The sequence below is a fragment of the Chenopodium quinoa genome, unplaced genomic scaffold, assembly GCF_001683475.1.
Source record: "Chenopodium quinoa cultivar QQ74 unplaced genomic scaffold, ASM168347v1, whole genome shotgun sequence".
NCBI classification, from domain to species: domain Eukaryota; kingdom Viridiplantae; phylum Streptophyta; class Magnoliopsida; order Caryophyllales; family Amaranthaceae; genus Chenopodium; species Chenopodium quinoa.
The window spans coordinates 2775630-2795415 of record NW_018745170.1 but is presented as its reverse complement, the minus strand read 5'-3'; the positions used below and the strand labels follow the sequence as shown (position 1 = coordinate 2795415).

The 19786-nt window shown below is 41.2% G+C and overlaps 3 protein-coding genes across 3 annotated transcripts; 1 reads left to right on the top strand and 2 right to left on the bottom strand.

The window, feature by feature from the left end:
* Positions 1-1296: 1296 nt before the first annotated feature.
* Positions 1297-7542, bottom strand: LOC110710193 (methyl-CpG-binding domain-containing protein 2-like). The gene is made up of 5 exons (XM_021888461.1): positions 7163-7542; positions 6510-7068; positions 4508-4561; positions 4195-4364; positions 1297-1823 (listed from the first exon to the last, which is right to left on the bottom strand). Exons 2-5 carry the CDS (start codon positions 7013-7015, stop codon positions 1603-1605), a joined length of 951 nt encoding a protein of 316 aa, XP_021744153.1. The 5' UTR covers positions 7016-7068; positions 7163-7542; the 3' UTR covers positions 1297-1602.
* Positions 7543-11972: 4430 nt separating this feature from the next.
* LOC110710350 lies at positions 11973-12419 on the top strand. The gene is made up of 2 exons (XM_021888637.1): positions 11973-12155; positions 12240-12419. The coding sequence occupies exons 1-2, from the start codon at positions 11985-11987 to the stop codon at positions 12378-12380; spliced, it is 312 nt and encodes a 103-aa protein (XP_021744329.1). The 5' UTR covers positions 11973-11984; the 3' UTR covers positions 12381-12419.
* A 75-nt stretch (positions 12420-12494) lies between these two features.
* On the bottom strand, positions 12495-13360 carry LOC110710388. Its single transcript, XM_021888679.1, has 2 exons — positions 13304-13360; positions 12495-13215 (listed from the first exon to the last, which is right to left on the bottom strand). The coding sequence occupies exons 1-2, from the start codon at positions 13314-13316 to the stop codon at positions 12599-12601; spliced, it is 630 nt and encodes a 209-aa protein (XP_021744371.1). The 5' UTR covers positions 13317-13360; the 3' UTR covers positions 12495-12598.
* Between the last annotated feature and the right edge of the window lie 6426 nt (positions 13361-19786).

The following is a 19786-nucleotide window of genomic DNA, read 5'->3' as shown; positions in this document are numbered from 1 at the left end:
TGTTGTATCCACACTTTAAGCCTAACGGGCTCTTGTGTGAGGGGGCGTGATAGAGTATAAAACATATTTCTGGGCCTCAACCATCAGCTTAACCTTTTGGTTGAGTTGGTCCTCCAACATGGTATCAAGAGCAGGTTAGATCTTGGGAGTATTCACAAAAAAATTTCCCTATCGATGGATTAGAAAATTAAACCAACCCTTAACCAATATAATAGTATTTATTAAAAAAAAAAATTCTTGAGTAAATGAAAGGCATTTCATGCGGGGCTTTTCTTACTATTGAATTCAAAATTTCAAAAGGATAGATAGATAAAATAGAACCAAAAAAAAAAAAATTCGGCTCTCTTGTGCCGTGAGACAAGATATATTGGTTATCCCCGTGAGACAAGGTTCATGTGTTGGTTCTCCTTGTGCCATGAGACAGGGTTTGTGATTTAATTCGAGCATGATTTTGCTCTTTGGATATGAGTTTGGTTTTTGCTCTAAAACAAAACCAATAAGAGATTTGAGTGAGGTTTGCTCTGAAAAACCAATATTTTATTGGAGTTCGGTTTTGCTCTAGAAAAACCAATATTTGATTGGAGCTCGGTTTTGCTTAGGAAAAACCAAAATACAACGAGTTTGAGAAGAAGAGACGTTCTCGTTGTAATGTTATTTTTGCAGGTTTGAAAAGGCTGACGTTCCTGCTTGGTTAATGATTGATGGGTTCGAAAAGCTGAACATTCTTATCATTGAAAAAAAAATTGAAGACGACATTACCAGAGTGCTACTCAGCTTCAACAAAGTGGAATTTCCAATCGCAACGTTCGTATTACTGTCGTTACGATTGCGGAAGGATGTTAGGAATAAAGATAGAGATATCGGAAAATATATGTGCGATATATTTTCGTAGATATAATTAAGAGAATAATATATTTATCTTTATTATGTTAAAGATATTATTTAGCGAATATATCTTTAAGATTTATGGTTATGCTGTTACAATTACGGGAGGGTGTTAGGAATAGAGATAGAGATATCGGAAAATATATGTGTGATATATTTTCCGTAGATATAATTAAAAGAATAATATATTTATTTATATTTATGTTAAAGATATTATTTAGCAAATATATCTTTAGAATTTATGATTATCCTAGTATATCTTTTAGAAATATTGTTTCCTATCAATAATAAACAAGTCATTCAATTCTCTAAATTGTCATAGATTCAATCATAGCATTTAGATTGGCATATTGACCAACTCTTGACAACGATCGACATGTTTAGCACTCGACATATACAACTACAAAGAACTGGATGGCCAAGTTGCAAAACCATTAGCTTGAAGAATATGTAGATTATAACATGTATCGTCTTTTCTCTGATTGAAACCACAAGGTATTACGACTTGAGCAAAAGAAACAGCCAAAAGGCTAGTTTGAAATACTCCCCCATCAAATTCACCCCACCTTTTTCTCATCAACTTCCTAAATCCTCACCAATTTTACAAAAATTTCATATTCCATTTTCTTGAACCATACTGTGTAGAACATACCATATGCAAAGGCTATAACACATTTCTAAACTAGTTGTATCCCAAAATGTGGAGCTCCTAAAAACTCACATGTCATAGACACCATTCGGAGGTAGGCGGGGACCTTTGATCTTGAATTTATGTGGACTGTGCTGCAACGGAATGCTGCTATGTGTGTGATTTGTTGATGGCCGAGCCTTCTTTCTTGCTGGTGGAGTAACAGTGTTGGCCGAAAAGCCATATGGCCCAGGTCGACTAATCTGTAAGGCTGAGGCATCATCTGGGGCAGCCCATGATAAAGGACTTGCTGCAAAGACAGCACATAATACATTATTTGTGTGGGGGTAAATGACAGATAAATTAAACAATCAGAATATTGGGATAAGTGTCGCTTAAAAAGCAAGAATAATACACTAAAACAGCTCATAATGCCGATTATGACCATATCAAGCAAATCATGAAACACAGGGAACGCCAAACTAAGAAAGACCAAAACAGTATATAGACAGCCGTTCAACAATTATAATAGATTTTGACATAATTAAAAGAGAAATTCAAGCAACTAAAGTATGCAAAATCTACCAAATTCCCTTTATACTTAGAAGAATAGAAAGCAATATAAAAATCAATTTGCCTACACTTTTTACAACAAAATATGATTGTGATTTTGTGATGAAGGATAATTAGGAACCTAACACGAGAATTTCATATTCAATGGTAATTCAAAGAACGAAAGCCCCCTTATGATTTTACTATTCCTTTAGAAAGATACCAAGGAGTACTTATCATCATTAAGATAGTTTAAATTACCCTGCCGATACCCCTATCTGCAGCAAACAATACCAGAACAACAAGAGAAATATGCACAGCTAGTAGAATAAGTCCTTGTCAGTATGCATACCCTTAAAAGACTCACACCCATCTGCAGCAAACAATAAATCAAAAATAGAATGGTATCAAGTATCAATCCTCAAACAACTGAACAGACAGTTGAAGACACTATAGTGCACCATCTTTTCAGTTCTCTCCTTGTCAAGCACCCTCTTAGCACAAGCCAGGATCACTCGCATTTCAAGTTATATGGACATAGTGTGTGAGTGATTTGAAGTGTGGAAATAAATACCTCAAGTTCAGCTAAGTTGGACAGGTAGATTTTGCAGATCGTATTCAAGTATGGGTAGGCGCTCAAAGGCAAACTAAAGAAGAGTATAAATATCCTGCAACTAGATATTTGGTTTTTTGGGGGGTATCCACAAGACATACTAGGTTTTCTTTTTAAATGTAGCCTTTTCAATCCATTAAGACTTAAGAGCAAACTAACATGATCCTGATGTTGTGTTCTCCCATTAAATAACTATTCAACATTGCAAACGCTCATATAGCACAGATTCCAAAGCACACAGGCAGAAAATACAAGGTTGGCTATCAAAACACTGTATATATAAGAGTTGAACTCATTTTCTTCACTTGTTGTCTAGGGTTTCTGGATAAAGATTCCAGGAACCTTATAAACGAGGAAGTATCTGAAACATAGTCAACATGATACTGAATAGAAATGTAACAACATCAACAGGAAGACACCCTAGCTTTTCATGTTTGTATCAAATAGGAATAGTTATCAATGTGTGTGTGCTAATCTGCTTGTTACTAATCATCAATGCTTTCCAACACAACTCTCAAAAGCATCCATGAAGCAATCAAGACAAACAAAAAATCAAGCCTCCACAAACTAAAACCAGTTAGAACATGGATATCCTACTATCAAATGGCATGTAAATTCTGGATTATATTTATCTACTGCACTGATTAACCACCACCACCACCATAGCCCCAACAATTCAACAGGTAGCAAGCAAGAAAGAAATTAGACCTCACCAAATAAACAAGGAGAGCTCAAAAGTTAACAGTGAAATTTTAAGGAAAACAAAATCCATGCATCCAATGTGAGGTTATTATTATGGCATCTTTCACCACCTAACTATTCGTCTTCAGCTAGAATACTACTTTCTTAGTTTTGCATAAAAACAGATCATGCAGTGCATAAAGCTATTACACACCTGTGGCACTACACGTCACTACTAATTCCATGTCTATTAGTTATGACTGACAGTCTTTTATAACAAGGGACAAACAAAGATTATGGTTTCTTGTTTACAGTGCTACAATGCAGATCAGTAACTAATACAGCAGGGTATATAAAAAGTAATATATACCAGCCTGCCCCATTTCTTTCATTTAGATAACGTAATCTTATGCATACTGACATTGTCTTTGATGGCCATAGATAGTAATGGGTCTACATAATATATCATCACAGACACCAAGAGAATGTAATCTTATTCGCATTTCCCTATCATACCAACAGCCCAACATTATTTTTAATGGTCATAGATAGACATTTACTACAGAAACACCGTATTCAATTTGATATTCAGATAAATGTAATCAATGAAAAAATATGTATATAACAAGTGTTTAAGGAATGTTACAGGCATCTAGTCATCACTATTCACTATCAGATTAGTTTCCCTCCACGTATTGTTTGCTTTTTCTTAATTCTCCTTTCAAAACATAAAGCAAATACTTGGTACATTCGATTAGAAGAAATGGTACTCTAATGAAACTGTAGATTGCTATTAACTTGCTATAAACATCCAAAATTATCAAACCAAGTATACCTGCAATGGTCTGAAGAGGTCTTGACATCCCAAAATTAGAGCCATCAGGCATAGGTAAACGAGCAGTACGCTTTCTGACATAATTCTCTTGCAGAGGCTTAGGAATTTGAAATGAAAACTGGGATAGTTTCACTCCTTGCATAATGTATTCTGGATGCTCCAACAAGTATCTGCACAAAATCAAAAGATAGGAGTTATGGATATTGCATAAGAACAAACATTTGCACAGAAGCAATGAGTACAGGACAGACACTAAAAATAAATATCTAGTAAAGCAGATAATCTCAAAAATGAAGAGGATAGCAGAACACACCTCTGAACCTCAACCATTGACCGAAGTCTCTTACCAGTTGGTGCAATATAGTACCTGAAATTGTTATTCAGATTTATTAGGCATGATAATAAATAAAAAATTTATAAAAAAAGGTGAACTAAACAGCAACAGCTAAACTAAGGATGCATAATTTGATTGATCTCAAGCAGAAAAGGCAACAAGAAGTTACAGCATAAGCTAGTTAATGATACGAAATATCACCGTATGGTGTAGCATATTGCATATACATCATTCACGCCCGTATAAATGAGCTTCCCCTTTCAATAATAATTATCACTTGAATTACATTATCAGCAGCTAAAGGGTATGTTATATATATAGGCTAACCTAAGCTAATACTGGAAGAATTGTGCAGGTCAGACCCATTCTCATAAAAATTCTAATTCTACTTGAACAATGCTAAGTGGTTACCAAGTTTAGGGAAGATGGCCAAGCTATACCCACCTCTTATAGATGGGCAAGCTGAAGATAACAGAAAGGTAATAATCAAGCAAACATAAAAAGGTATGGAAAGTAACATTTTTACATGCCAGTACCAAGTAGAATATAACTTCACTTTTCCTAACCTCTACCCCACAGATCAAACAGAAAATCTCTTTTGAAATCATTCCCACTGATTATCTAGTTTGGTCTCTCTATATAGATGTTTTATCCTGTTCATTGACAAGGGTTCCAGTTCCATGTAGAAATCCAGGTTACCTTAGGTGTCTTGCTGAAATTAGGGCAATAGCTGCACTTCCTATATGACATGATAAATATCATTAAGTGCTCCTAAAGAATCTAGTGTATACAGAAGGAACGCCAAGATATCTTATGGGAGGATTATGGTCATTACAATTCCCTTCTGAGTCACCTACTTGATAAGGTTGCAATAAGCAAGCATGCAGCTCTCAGCAACTAGAATATGACTTACTTCACAAGAAGATACCAACTTGCTATTCAGTGCCTCAGTGGTCCTTGGTGCTTAATGTGATCCCCATGACATACCAAAGGCAAATAATAACATTTGATAGCAGCCCAACACTTCTACATGATCAATGATAGGTAAATGAAGCATGCTAGATAGATTTGAGTATAGAAGCCACTGCTCTAAGGCACGAGACACCTAAAATTTACTTTGCAACTTGCATTCAAGATCATTAGTGAGATATTCCAAAAATCTATACTGGGTCAAGGTCAGTGACATACTCGGATACTCCAGATATTTATTACAGATGACGGCTACACAGTGCATCCTCTACCCATGACGGCAGATCCAGATAAAAAGCATAGAATAAAATAATCTTCTAGATAAATAAACAGACCACCAACAACCAAGAGAATGATCAAAGCATAAGTACAAGCAACGTCTAACAACACATTAAAGCAACCGGCCAAAGATGCCTTAGAGATTTGGTAACCAGCCACCAGTATAGCCAAAAGGTCCACCATAAACAAAACTCACATGCAATCGCAATCAGATCATAGAAGAATAAAAGTAAAAAAACAACAAATCACATGAGAAATTGATCATTTAGCAACAACTAACTACTACAAAGTTGAAATGAGTACACCAAATTCACACCAAACCAAACACAAAGAAATAATAAACTAGCTTAGTTATCAAAATCTCCAAAGGTAGTATCTAAGTCTGAAATCAGATTCCGTCTACACCACTGTCCTAAAAACTCAAAAAACTGAACAATACCCAAATGAAATCCCTTAATCAAACAACATATTCATAGCGGATACAAGATACAACTAGCTTAGTAGTAAAACCCGATTATGAAAATCCCATCTACATCACTGCCTTTCTAACATTAATGAATCAAATAACAGACATATTCATCACAAACCTCCCAAAACAAAAACAAGTTCAAAATCACCAATAATCACATTTCCACCATTTCATCACAAAATACACATCAAATAAAAACAACCCAAAAAATTAAAACAAAAATAAATTAAAAAAATAAAGTAAAATAAGAGAGAAAAAACATACACATCAGCAAATTTAGAGCAGCCTTCACCACGAATCCTAAGCTCCCTTTCCCAACCAGGAGGAGGCTGAGAAATGTTAGGTTTATCAATAGCCCACAATCTACTATTATCTTGCTCAATATCAGTAGGAGTATCACAACAAATATCACCCCTCCATTCCTTAGCTAAATCACATGTAAATGGTTGCTCTAAAATATGTTCTCTAATCTCCTCATACTTCTCCTTTGTTGGTATAAGCCTCCATTTGAAGCACATAGCACATTGAACTGTAAATGAACCTACTGCTGGTAACACTCTTTGAGCTCCTCCTCCTCCTGAGTTTGACATCAATGGCGGTTTCCAATGTATCGGATCGGGTTCGGGTTCGGCTACGGCCATGGCTAGGTTGTTGTTCTCATTTGCTTTTGTTGGATCATATAAGACTATTTGATAGTCGTTTTTAGTGGGTTCTTCTTCATCATCTGAGGATAAAATGACTGGATTTGAACTGGGTTTTTCTTCCTGCATTTTTACCTGGTTTTTTTTAAAACAAATTTTAAAATCCCAGAAGCTGAGATTACCTGCAAACAAAAAAATAGGAAAATTGTTAGAAAATTGATTAATCGAAACCCAGAAATACCCAGAAAACAGAATTTTAAGATCTGGAGAAATTACTGATTATCAAAGAAAATTGATCTTCTGCTGTATTTGCTTGCAGGAGTTCAAATGAATAAAATGAAACAAGACTTTGATGAATTTGAAAAGGGTTCTTCTTTTTTTTTTGATTGGTTTAGGGATTTGATGATGGGAGTTGCAGGAAATGGAGAAAAACTGCGGGAAACAGGGGGGGAGAGGGAAAGGGTATGGAGGGAGGTGGTGTAATGATAAAAACAGAACAAAATAGGAGAGAGAAAATGAAGAGAGAGAAATGGGGCGAAATGAAAATGGGTGATGAAAGTTTGTTTATTTGAATGTTAGAGGATGACTAATGGTTCATTTTCGTACTCCGTAATCGGATAATTAACCGCTACAAAGTATAATGACGTATACGAGATTTAATTATCATACTCCTTACTTCTTATGTGTATGTTACTCAAATTACGAGAATAAGAGAGTTTATCCAATCATATGATAATATAGACAAGATTTAATTATTATACGACTACTTTGATACACATTGATTTATAAGGATATTATGGTACTAGTTTACTTTCGTAATTTAATATTTATTATAACATAACTAACATTAATTAAGGATTTGTTAAGGTTAAATTATTGTAAGTAGGGGTGGATTATATAATATCCAAGGAGATTATTTCACTTGATTTTGTTGTGGGGATTTTTTTTATTAATTTTTTTTTTAGTGTTCCACCTAGTTCACACTATTTTGTTGTAGATTAATGTTTGCTGGTTTTGTTTGCACCCAATGTTTGCTTGTTTTGTGCAAATAATGATAAAATATTAATAGCACATCTTTTGAGGATTTTTGAAGTATTAAACACAAAGGCCTAATCCTTTCAAAAAAAAAAAAAAAACACAAAGGCCTAATTTGACTGGGTGGGAGAAGATTTACGTTATCCATATTTCAAAAAACAATTGATTCATCGGATTTTTCACCAAATACCACCGAGTTAATGCGTAAATCACCATATACCACACAAAATTTTCTAATTCACCATATACCACTGAGTTAATGTATATTAACACAGAATGCCCTTTTTGTTAACTGTCGTTAGTCTGTCGTTAACGCCGTTAGTAATTAAGGTTAATTATGCCACATGGCTGTCACATATTGGCTCTTATTAATATTATCTAATTAATTAGTTAAATAAAGAATTAAAAAAAAAAAACAGCCACCACCTCCTCACTCCACTAACCCCGACACCCCCTTCCCCCACTAGCCCAGCTCCCCCTCCCTGCCGGCGGCCTTGCCCAGCCTCCTCCCTCGCCGGCGGCCTTGCCTAGCCTCCTCCCTCGCCGGCCTTCCAGAGCTCCCCTTACCCCTGCCATCTCCCCTTCCCGTCCTCCTCCCAAACCACCAACGTCTCCCAACCAACCACCACCCTATCCTAACATCCCCTGCTTGCACGAAATATGACTAGAACCCCCAGCCACCACCCTATCCCGCCCCCACCCACGCCGGCGCCCAGCCTTTCTCTCGCCAGCGCGTCGGCCTCCCTCTCCCCCTGAACCGACAACACTCAAAATCTGCAACCATACAACAACATCAATTCGACTTATCAGCATTTTTTTTCGAACAAATTCGCTTCTAATTCGACATTCTCTCTCTTCGTCAAGATTTGATGGGTGGTTTCTTTGCCGTCGATATTCCAATTGGGATTTGCAAGAGGGAAATTGAGGATTTTTTTAGGGTTAGAGAGATCGTGAATCGGGGAAGGGGAGTCCGGCGAGGAAATCGGGAATTGGGTTACAGGTGGGGGATGATTTTCGGGGAAGGGGAGTAGGAGTGGGATGGTCGCCGGCGTAGGGGGAAGGGGTCGAGAATGTTGCCGGCTGGGGGAAGGGGCCAGGGGAGGGCAGTCGCCGGCCATCTGGGAAGTGGCTGGGATCGCAATTGTTGCCGTCAGGGGTGGCGGTGGCTTGTATTGGTGGTGTTTAATTTTTATTTATTTTTTAAAATATTTTATCTAAATTTAATTAATTAAATAAATAATATTAATTAGAACCAATTACAAGCTGCCACGTGGCACAATTAACGTTAATGACTAACTGAGTTAACAGAAATGGCATGTTGTGACATTTATGTTAAACTCAGTGTTATATGGTGAATTAGAAAATTTTGTGTGGTATATGGTGAATTACGCATTAACCCAGTGGTATTTGGTGAAAAATCCGTTGATTCATCTCTTTTAAGGTAGGAGTACTTGTTTGTCAAATTATGGATTAATGCATTTAATATTCGTTGTAGTACGAAGTGCTTAATTAATTTAGAACTTTCTTTAAACAGTAATGTTAGTTAATTTTAGTACATTTTAGATTCCAAGAATTTAATTAAACAATGATGGATACGGAGTAATAATTTATGTATGGAAAATTGTGAACTGTTAAACATCGCCCGCAAATTCCTACATAAAGCCCACAAAATAAGAGTGAAATGTCACTTTTGCCCTCATACTAAAAAACACACAATTTCTCTCTATACTCTCTACTTCCACTTTCTCTCTCTAAATTATTTCCAGAGCTATGTCGAGGCGGCCCGGCAAGGAAGTGGCGGCACCGGCGGTGGGCGGAAGGCGGTTTGCCGGCCAGAAGGTAAATTTTTTAATTTTTGTAATTTTTTTTTAAAAAAAAAACCTCCGGCGACGGTGGGGCGCCAAGGGGAGACGCCACCACCACGGCGGAGGCGCCTAGGCAAGGCGCCCATACGGTGGTGGCGGCGCCAAGCCCAGACGCCACCACCACGGCTGTGGCGCCTAGCCTCTGCGCCGCCGCCGTGGTAGTGGCGTCTGGGCTTGGCGCCGCCACCACCGTATGGGCGCCTTGCCTAGGCGCCTCCGCCGTGGTTTTTTTTTTAAATTTTTTTTTTGTTTTTTTTTTAATTTTAAATTTTATTTTCGATTTTTTTTTTTTTTTAAAAAATTTGTTTTTCTTTTTTTTAAATTGTATGTTCCCTTTTTTTTTTATCTTTTTTTTTAAAATTTTGTTTTTTTATTTGTTTTAATTTTATATTTTTTATGTTTATAATTTTATTTCCGTGACTTGTTTATTTGCTTTTGTGTTTATTTTCGACTTTTTTTAATTTGTTTTCGTTATTATGTTTCGTTATTTACTTGGAGTTAGGCATCGCAATTTAGACCTGGTGCGGGGAAGAGTATTGACGTCGTGAGGAGTACGATCTACTCAATGGAGAGCTCGGGGCCCAGACACGTTAGATCCCGTGGTATTTCGGCCTCGGCCCGCAGAGAACGGGTGCACTGTTCTGCGGACAATCAAGATGATGATGATGATGATGAGGAGGAGGAGGAGGAGGTCGAGGAGGAGGAGGTCGAGGACGAGGATGATGCAGATGAGGATGTCGACGATCAGAGTGGACCATATGATGATTACGGTCCATTCAGTCAGAGACTTGATGATACGTATGAGACGCATAGGGTAGATGTGCGTAAGGGTCGAGATGGTAGGTTTGTTAGTAGATCTGGCACATCATCTGCGTCCACTGTGTCTGCGGGTAGCAGAAAACGGTCGAGGGCCGTTAATGATTCTTGGATGGTGAGGGGTGAGGTGGCCGGGGGACCTATAGACGGGAGTGTGATTCCTAGCTTTTTAGGACACATCGCTACCCGTATTTGGGAGGACCAGGAGAGGGCTTTGGATACAGGCATTTTGAAATGCCAAACCCGGGAAAAGACTTGTAGGTTTTTGTGTAGCTGGGCTGATGCTTGGCCGGAGGAGAGCGAGATGGTCGGGCGATTGAGGGCCACTAGAGTGAGTCACCTTCCTGCCACCATGCACGATAGGATTGACTGGACGCTGATCACGGCTTTCGTTGAGCGATGGCAGCCGGATACGAACTCGTTCCACCTTCCGTTCGGTGAGATGACGATCATGTTGCATGACGTCGAGGCCATCCTTGGGATTCCCGTGGAGGGAAACCGAGCATCTGTCGTCACTGATGCGGATCAGGCAGATTTACTAGCGGAGCTGTTGGCGGTGGATAGGGCTGCGCTGTACACATCGGCACTTGGTGTGTGGGATCACGGCGGCGTTAAGATCGCAGCCGTCTTGCAGCGATGTTTGCACCCTACGGCACGTAGGACGCAGGACACACAGCTGGCTGCATATGTTTTTCTTCTTTTCGGGTGTACCTTGTTTCCGGATAAGAGCGGGAACAAGCTCAGGCCACGCGACATAGTTGACGCGTGTGAGCCCGACAGAGTAGGCCAGTTTTCTTGGGGGTCGGCTACGCTGGCGTATCTGTATCGCCAGTTAGGATTCTCGAGCCGGGCTGATGCAGCAGGTATCACTGGATGTCTGACGTTGTTACAGACCTGGATATACGAGTATTTTCCTGCGTTTCGACCACACCGCGACCCGGTTCCCATTGGTGATGGCCAGCCACGTGCCTGTGCGTGGAGTCCGCGTGTCGAGAAGAAGTCCGTTGACCGCCTGCGCTCCATACGGTTATCGCTTGACAGGATGTCCCCCTTAGAGGTACAGTGATTAAATTATTTCTACTTTTACAATCTGATGCTTTATTTTATGACTGTTACTGATTTTAAATAATTTGCAGGTGAACTGGATGCCTTTCGGCCAGAACCCTAGTAATAGGGTACCCAGGACCCTCTACACTGGACTGATTCAGTATCGCGAGATCGTAGAGGCGTACATGCCGCAGCGCTGTCTTCGCCAGCTTGGATTTGTCCAAGTTGTCCCACCTCCACCGGCATGGCCCAGTAAGGCGGTACGATCTGCGTCGTCGAAGGAGTACGTCGTCCAATGGCCGTCAAACATAATATCTATGTGGGAGCAGTTTCCGATGGTTGCCCGCCTATGGACGGCGGAGCTGCAGCGGCCGCCAAGTGGGGTGACTGCCATGTGTGACCAGCACTACATGGAATGGTACATCCGGCACTCGCACCCGAGGTTGATCAAAGACATCGACGACGCAGATGATGACGATGTGCCACCTGCCACTGCCTCTTATGCGGTACGTCTCATCTTTTATTTGTTGTTCTCTTATTTTAATATATATATGTATAATACGTCGTTTCATGTTTTTTGTTTTGTGTAGTGGATGGGCAAGATTATGCAGTTGGGACACCGACTTTTTGAGGAAAGGGACTGCATGACGAGTGCATCAGGCAGAGCTGTTATTGACGATCTGGAACGGACCCTTGAGCAGTGGCAGTGGGCGTCACAGAGGGATTACTGATTTTTGTAAATTAGACATTATCTTTTTAGTTTGTAATATTTGACATTATTGTTCTTAGTTTTTAAAATTCAATATTATCATTTTATTTTGTAATATTTGAAATTATTGTTGTTAGTTTTTAAAATGAAACATTATCTTTTAAAAATGAACACATAGAAATGACATAGTATTGACAATACAAGGCCTCATAGTAAAAGGTAGGTGTACATCAACAAAAACTACATGGCAATTAAATTGTTCCACTGTTGCACGCGAGCATGGTACAAAGCATCCCAACCCTCCACGCTTGCTCTACGAATTTCATACCACTTCGGTATGATATTTGGGACCGGAAAATCGGGTGACATGTCTAATCGGATAAAATGTCTGTATGACGGCCCAAGAAATCCAATAACAACGTCCCTTACCGGTCTGGTGACGGTCTCGCGCGAACACCAGGGCAGAACCGTTGTACATGGATAATAGGCTCGACTATGTAAACCAAGGCCGAAATGCATGACTGCACACTTGTAGATGTTTGCAACGGCAAAGAGATCAAGTGGCGCATCGAACCAATGATTTTGACCGCAAGGTCCCCCTCCCCACCGGATACGCTGCAGAGACCTATCCAAGTCCTCGCCGTACACATGGCCATACACATCTCGGTTTGATGCGATTTCACTGTACATCAACTGCCGCACTAAACCGTAGTTGTCTTCACCCATTTGAAACACATCCGCCACAACCCGAAATCCGCAGTTACCATCTGCAATGACATCATTCCACCCGTCCAAGAATGGCATCATGATATTAGGGATCCTGTCCTTATATGGAAAATGTTCAATGTCCATTCTCCCTGTTACACACATCAATAAACACAATAAACAAGTCAACAGTAAACTAATCAAACAGTCAACAAAAGAAAGGCAAGTCGAATGTCTTACCGGTGCCGGGCATATTCACCGACGACGATGATTGGCTGCCACTTGATGAGGATGTATGACCACGGCCACGGCCACGGCCACGACCGCGAATGTACTCAAACGCACTCTTGTTCCGCCGTGGTTGTCGACCCCTAGGTCGCTCGACCCCTTCCGGTTCCTCGGTATCCAAACACGATGTATTGAACATGTCATGAAGTATGTGTGTAGCACTACGAATGATCGAAGGGTGACTGGAGGACACTTGGTCAAACATCATCTGAAACTGCTCCAACTCCTCCTGTTCACGGTGAACCGTATGCGGAACAGCATGCTCTCCGATAACGAGCGTCCGCCAGAATGGATGAACCTGATCGACATGTAACGACGCCCTGTCTTGCGTAATTACGCGGTGAATGGTGCATGCACAAGGTAATCCATGAGTCATTGATATAGCACATCCGCACCGAATAGCCACTTCATCGCCCAACTCCCTCATCCTGGTATACTCGCTCAGAATCAACCCCAAACAGTGGTGTGACACACGACCGTGGAGAATCTTAAATATGAAATGGCCATACAACATGCCATGTCGTCGTCTGGAGTCCTCGAGATAGTTCTTGATGCCGTTCCTCTGAGTATCAATAGCCTTGTTTATTCTCTCGAACAGTGTATCCAGAGCAGCCGTGGAAGAATCAATCCAGTCCTTCAAAGCTCTATGAGCGCTCTCGACTCTGCATGTCGTAGTGTTCCCAAAATGAAGAAGTTGGTTCGTCCAATATTTGACAAACTTTTCCCTCTGAGGTACCCACTGATGCATCACATAGTCTACGATTGGCGGGCACCACTTGTACGCATCCTTTAAGTTTTCCAAGGCTCGATCGTACTCTGCCTCCGTGGTAGCTTGCAGGATCTTCCGCCACTTACCATTTACCAATCTCTCTGCTGAATCTAAGTTCTTGTTGAAAAGGTTGTAGGCTTTGACTTTCACGCAGTTGTTGATGTGCCATGTGCACAGTAAATGGCTCGACTCCGGAAACAGCTCCGCTATAGGGGCAAAAAGACCTCCCTCACAATCACTTACGATGGCCGATGGCTGTACATTTGGGCCGATGTAGTTTCTCAACTTTTCCAACACCCAACGGTAACTCGCAGCCGTCTCATCCTTCATGACTGCATAACCAATCAGAAAGTTCTGGTTCGTTGGAGCCATCCCAACCATCTCAACCAGTGGGAACTTGTACTTGTTTGTCTTGTACGTTGAATCGATCAAAATCACAGATGGCCAAGACGAAATCATATCAGCACAATCAGGATGGACAAGGAACAAATGAGTTACCTCCGATGTGTCTTCGTCAGATTCAAACCAGTAAAGGTAACCACGTGCTTGTGCCTGGTGCAGAAGCTGCTGTATAGGGTTCCTTCCCTCTGACCGTTCAAACCTCAATTTCTGTCTGACGTTGTAGATGTGTCTTCGGTTTGGCTGGTCTTCGGGGAATTTCTCTAACACAGACGCTAATATTTTAGCGGGCTTCACTTGAGCATCACTCATTTCTTTTACAACTAGTTTCGCAGCTGGACTTAGGCCGCTTAACTGCCGATGCCCCACTTTGTATGCTATCAGCTCATGGTTGTGATATCCCCATTTGTCGTAACCCTTCACTTCCCAACCGTCACGCCTTTGATGTTGTCGAACCTTAACTCGGAACTGACACCCACAACCTTTCCGCTTTGAGTCAAACCGAATCGCTTTACTGAAATCTCGTTCTTCTCTTTTGCGATAACGGTCGCATCTCAAAATGCGATCCATTCTACCATCAAAATGCGATCCCGTTGAGATTTATGAGTTGCTACTACTAAACAAAAGCCTGATCTAATTGCAACCTGTTTTGCCCAATCAATCGCTTGTTGAGCATCTTCGAACAGGCCATCATGTACAAAAATCCCACTGTAATCATTTCCGTCTCCACCATAATCCTGTAACAATAACATATAACGTATAAATATAATTACATTAAGATTAAATTAACAAAAACAAACAAAAAAAAAAAAAAGGGGATTAAATTAAAAAATAAAATTAAAAAAAAAAAAAAAAAAAAAAAAAAAAAAAAAATATTCCCCTACTGGCGCCTGGCCAGGACGCCGGAGCCACGGCCGGGGCGCCTGGTCAGGACGCCGCCGCCATGGTGGCGGCGTGGTGGCCAGGCGCCTTGGCCGTGGCTGCGGCGTCCTGGCCACGCGCCACTACTATGGTCGAGGCTTCTCAACCAGGCGCCGTGACCACGGTGGCGGCGTCCTGGCTAGGCGCCACAACCACGGCATGGCCTTTTGGCTAGGCGCCAGCCACCATTTCGTCCTTACGATGCGTTACGAACCTCGTTTTCCGATGACGACGGCGATTCTCCGGTGATCCTCGGCGATCCGGTGCTGCTCCACATTTTTTTAGTGCGAAAAATTTATCTTCCGTTAAAATTATAAAAAGGGCAAATTTGTCAAAAAATTATAAAATGTGGGCTTTATGTAGAGATTTGCGGGCGATAAATAACAAGTCCCTAATTTACTCCCTCCATCCTAAAATATTTGAGATGTTGGACTTTTTTAACTATTTATGTATTAGCTTTTACCATAATTTTTTACTAATATAATTAAAACATATTTTATCATAAAATGTGATTTTAGATAGGTATAAATATAAACTTTCATAATATAAATTTTAAAATAATTTTCATTAATATTTAATTATATAAAAATAAAGTCAAACTAGTGCATTAGCATGTATACAATGTTGACTGTGCAAGATATTGGGACGAAGGGAGTATCACATTGTGATAGCCTAGGTTGCACAAGAACGGGGTACCGACACGGATACAGATACGAAACGAATACGGAAAAATATCTATCTCAAAATAAGGGACACAGATACGGGATGTTAAAATTTTTATAATATATTTTAAAAAAAGAATTTGACCATATATTTGTCATTTGGTCCTTTCTTTAGATCATACTGTATTATATTAACAATGAGCTATATATAAAGACACCCATATTATTTAACAATTACCTTATTTATTTTACTTTACTTAAATTTTCTCATTTATAAAATATTGAACAGCCCGTATCATAGTAAGACACGGTCCGAAACGTATCGTCGTGTGTCCCACGTGTGTCGGTGTCTGACACGGTGTCCGACACGGACACGACACTTGAATGAAGTGTCCATGTAACCTAGGTGATAGCTCACCCTTTTTCTCTCTCCTCTAGCTAGTAGCTACTCCACCACCACCAAACCAAAATATTTCCTTCTCTTTACTCCCCTCCTTTTTCATGGCCATGCAAACCAACCCACCTGTTATAACGGATGTGAGAAAGAACAAATTAACGAATGCAAAATAAATAAATAATAACACACAAGGTTTATGGTGAGAAAGATGGCTGCTTTGAATATGAAGATTGACAAATTCATGGGGAGAACTAATTTAGTCTGTGGTAGATCAAGATGTGGGCTTTGTTGAGGCAACAAGGGTTACAGGCACCATTGACAAAGAAGTCACCAGGTTCGGATACCGCTGAGATGGCCGTCTTGGAGGAGAAAGCGCACTCAACAATCATGCTGTGTCTGACAGACGATGTTATCACTGAGGCCGCGGAGGAGGAAACCGCATCGGGTCTGTGGTTGAAGCTGGAGAGTCTATACATGATGAAGGCTTTAACCAACAAGTTGCTATTGAAGCAACGACTGTTCGGTCAGATGTCCTGATTGTTGATGAACATGCGCATCACTCTGATGTGTGGTTTTCAGATTCAGGGGCGTCTTGTTATCATATGTGTTCACGCAGGGAGTGGTTTACGAACTACAAGCAGGTTGATGAAAGTGTTACTATGGCTAACAATGAAGTCTGCAAAACAGTTGGTATAGGGTCCATCAGAGTTTGGACGTATGATGGTAAATTATGTATGTTGAACAATATTAGGCATGTTCCACAGGTCACGAAGAATCTGATTTCGCTTAGTCTTCTAGATAGAAAAGCTGAAGGGTTTAGTTTCAAAGGTGAAGGTGGAGGGTTGTATGTGTTTAAGGGTTCAAAGTTAGTTTTAAAGGGTGTTAAACGGGAGACATTGTATGTGTTGCAAGGGTCTACGTTATCTGGTTTTGGGTCTGGTGTTGTCACACCGTCTGTTTGTGGTAGTATTGAAACAAGTGGAGCATAGAGTCACTCTAGAAGAGGGTGGTGGTCCATGTCCGGGAAAGATCAGTCAACATTCACAATCTGAGTCTGAATCTAAAGCACCGTAGTCTTTGTCGTCAAAATTGGGTCAGCCTAGTTTGGCTCTTGGTCGGCATGTAAGCTTTGGGAACTCTCCCCAAAGGCATGGTCGGGAAGACAAGGTGGCTTTTTCACTATCTGTTGGGGAGGTGGATACATTTGAGCTGTCCAAGGAAGGTGTTGCTCGTGCTATGGAGAATCATTGGCAAACTATCTGTTCGAATCTGATTCCGCAGAGTAAGTCCTAATATTGCTTGGACTTACAAACTATTCAAAGCTGTTAGTAGCCCTTAGGGGCTAATTTGTAATCGACTGAGCAAATATGGTCTGGTGCTCAACGGAGCAAATCTGGTGCCTAGCGGAGGTAAATTTGAGTAAGGAAAGTCTGTTTCTGGTTATATGTTTTTCTATTATATCCGTCTGTTCTCTGGTACATCTGGTGCCGTGTTTGATGCATCTGGTACATCTGTCTGTTTTGGTACATCTGGCATTGTGATCAAAGTGTCTGGTACATTAGTTATTATTGTGAGGGGATTCAAGTCAAGGTGGAAATTTGTAAGAAGTATGCCTTGAATTGGTGACCGAGTTGGTACACGGTTGTGTAGTCCATTGTACTCGATCGTGTAGTCCGTATTACTATGTACTCTTCAATATACACGGCCATGTGGTTTATGGTACATGGTCGTGTAGTTCCGCTACTACAAGACATGTCACACGGTCGTGTGGGTCAAGGTACACGGTTATGTGGTTTTGGTACGTGTTTCGGGGTTTTCTGATGTCCTGCGGGAGAGTTACAATTCCGAGACTGGAACCGGACGCCTGTACCTGCAAAACAAACGGATGCTCCGGATGATTGGAGATCCGCCTCCGACGGTCAAGTTAGTACTTGATTAAGGAGTAATTAATGCGGAAATTAAAGTGATTGGGTCTCTCTAGGTGAGAGAGTTTAATGTGTGTAATCTGCGTTTTTTTTTGTCTTAATGAGGATTAAGGGAGGTATTTATAACCTCGGGAAACATGCCAATCTAGGTTTAGGTTAACCTTGGGCTGATTGGGCTTCCCTCGGAAGTTGGGCCTTGGTGACCAGTTATCCCAGGTGTCATGGGAAGGACACGTATCGTGTCGTAATTGGTCCATAGTGGACGGATCATTGCTTGACACGTGGCAGGCTCCTATTGGCCCATGTGACGGACACATGGCGGAACCTGATTGGTCCACTTGTCAGATGGTGATTGGTGGGAAAAATCCCCTAATCATTTGCCCCTCACAGGTGGCGCGTGACTGGTCGCGTGTTACCTGTGACAGGTATCACCCTGTAACAGGCGACGGCCTGCTACAGGTGTCACTCGGCGAGAGGCCGAGAGATTCTCCCACCAAAATTTTGAATTCTGGAAGTGACCCTTCGCCTTCTCACTTCGCCTATATAAAGGAGTGTTGACTTCGGTCATTTTCACACTTGAAAACTTTGTGAGAGAACATTCGGACCCCTGAACTTGCTCTGACATTTTGGACCCTTTCTGCCTACCGCCTGCTCTGACAAGCCGACTGCAAAGGATTTTCAGAACTTCATCAATCGTCACTCGTTCAGGTAACCGTCGGTTCTCTTACTCTTAATTTTCTCTTTACTTTATTCTTTTTTTGAAATGGCACCACGGAAGCACACGACACGACCTAGGTTAGTGATCAGCCGGTCACCGGGGACGGCTGAATCTAGGACTAGGAGTGCCGCCTGCCCTTTTCTGGACCCATCTTTTCCCTTTATACAAAGTCCGACTGTATCTGTGTCTATGCAGAGCATGATGGCCAGAACAAAAAAGACTGCCAGGATCTCAAACTCAGACGGCTCCTCCCACAGGGTGCCGATTAGTGAAACATCTGACCAGGCGCCAGATGTGGAAGTGAAACAAAGCGGCTTGAAAGCCGGCAGTTCTGAGGGAGGAGTCAAAGTGACCCCTTCCCATTTTACATTGACAATTCTACATTCTCTCCTTCTCCTTTTAAAGGAGAGGAGGCGGGCCCCTCCGGGAGAGGGGAGGAGTCGTCCTCTTTGGACTCGTCAGAGGACGATTCCGAGTCTAGCTCTTCTGGCCATGCTTCTCTGGACACAGAAGAGAAAAACAGTCGCCTACAAGAGGCGAGGCTTTCTCACGCAGTTGAGAAGGGGGATGATTGGGCGGAGCCATCCGCCTCTCACCGAGAGCAAAATACCCCCTACTACTGCACGGTACCTCGAGGCCGGATC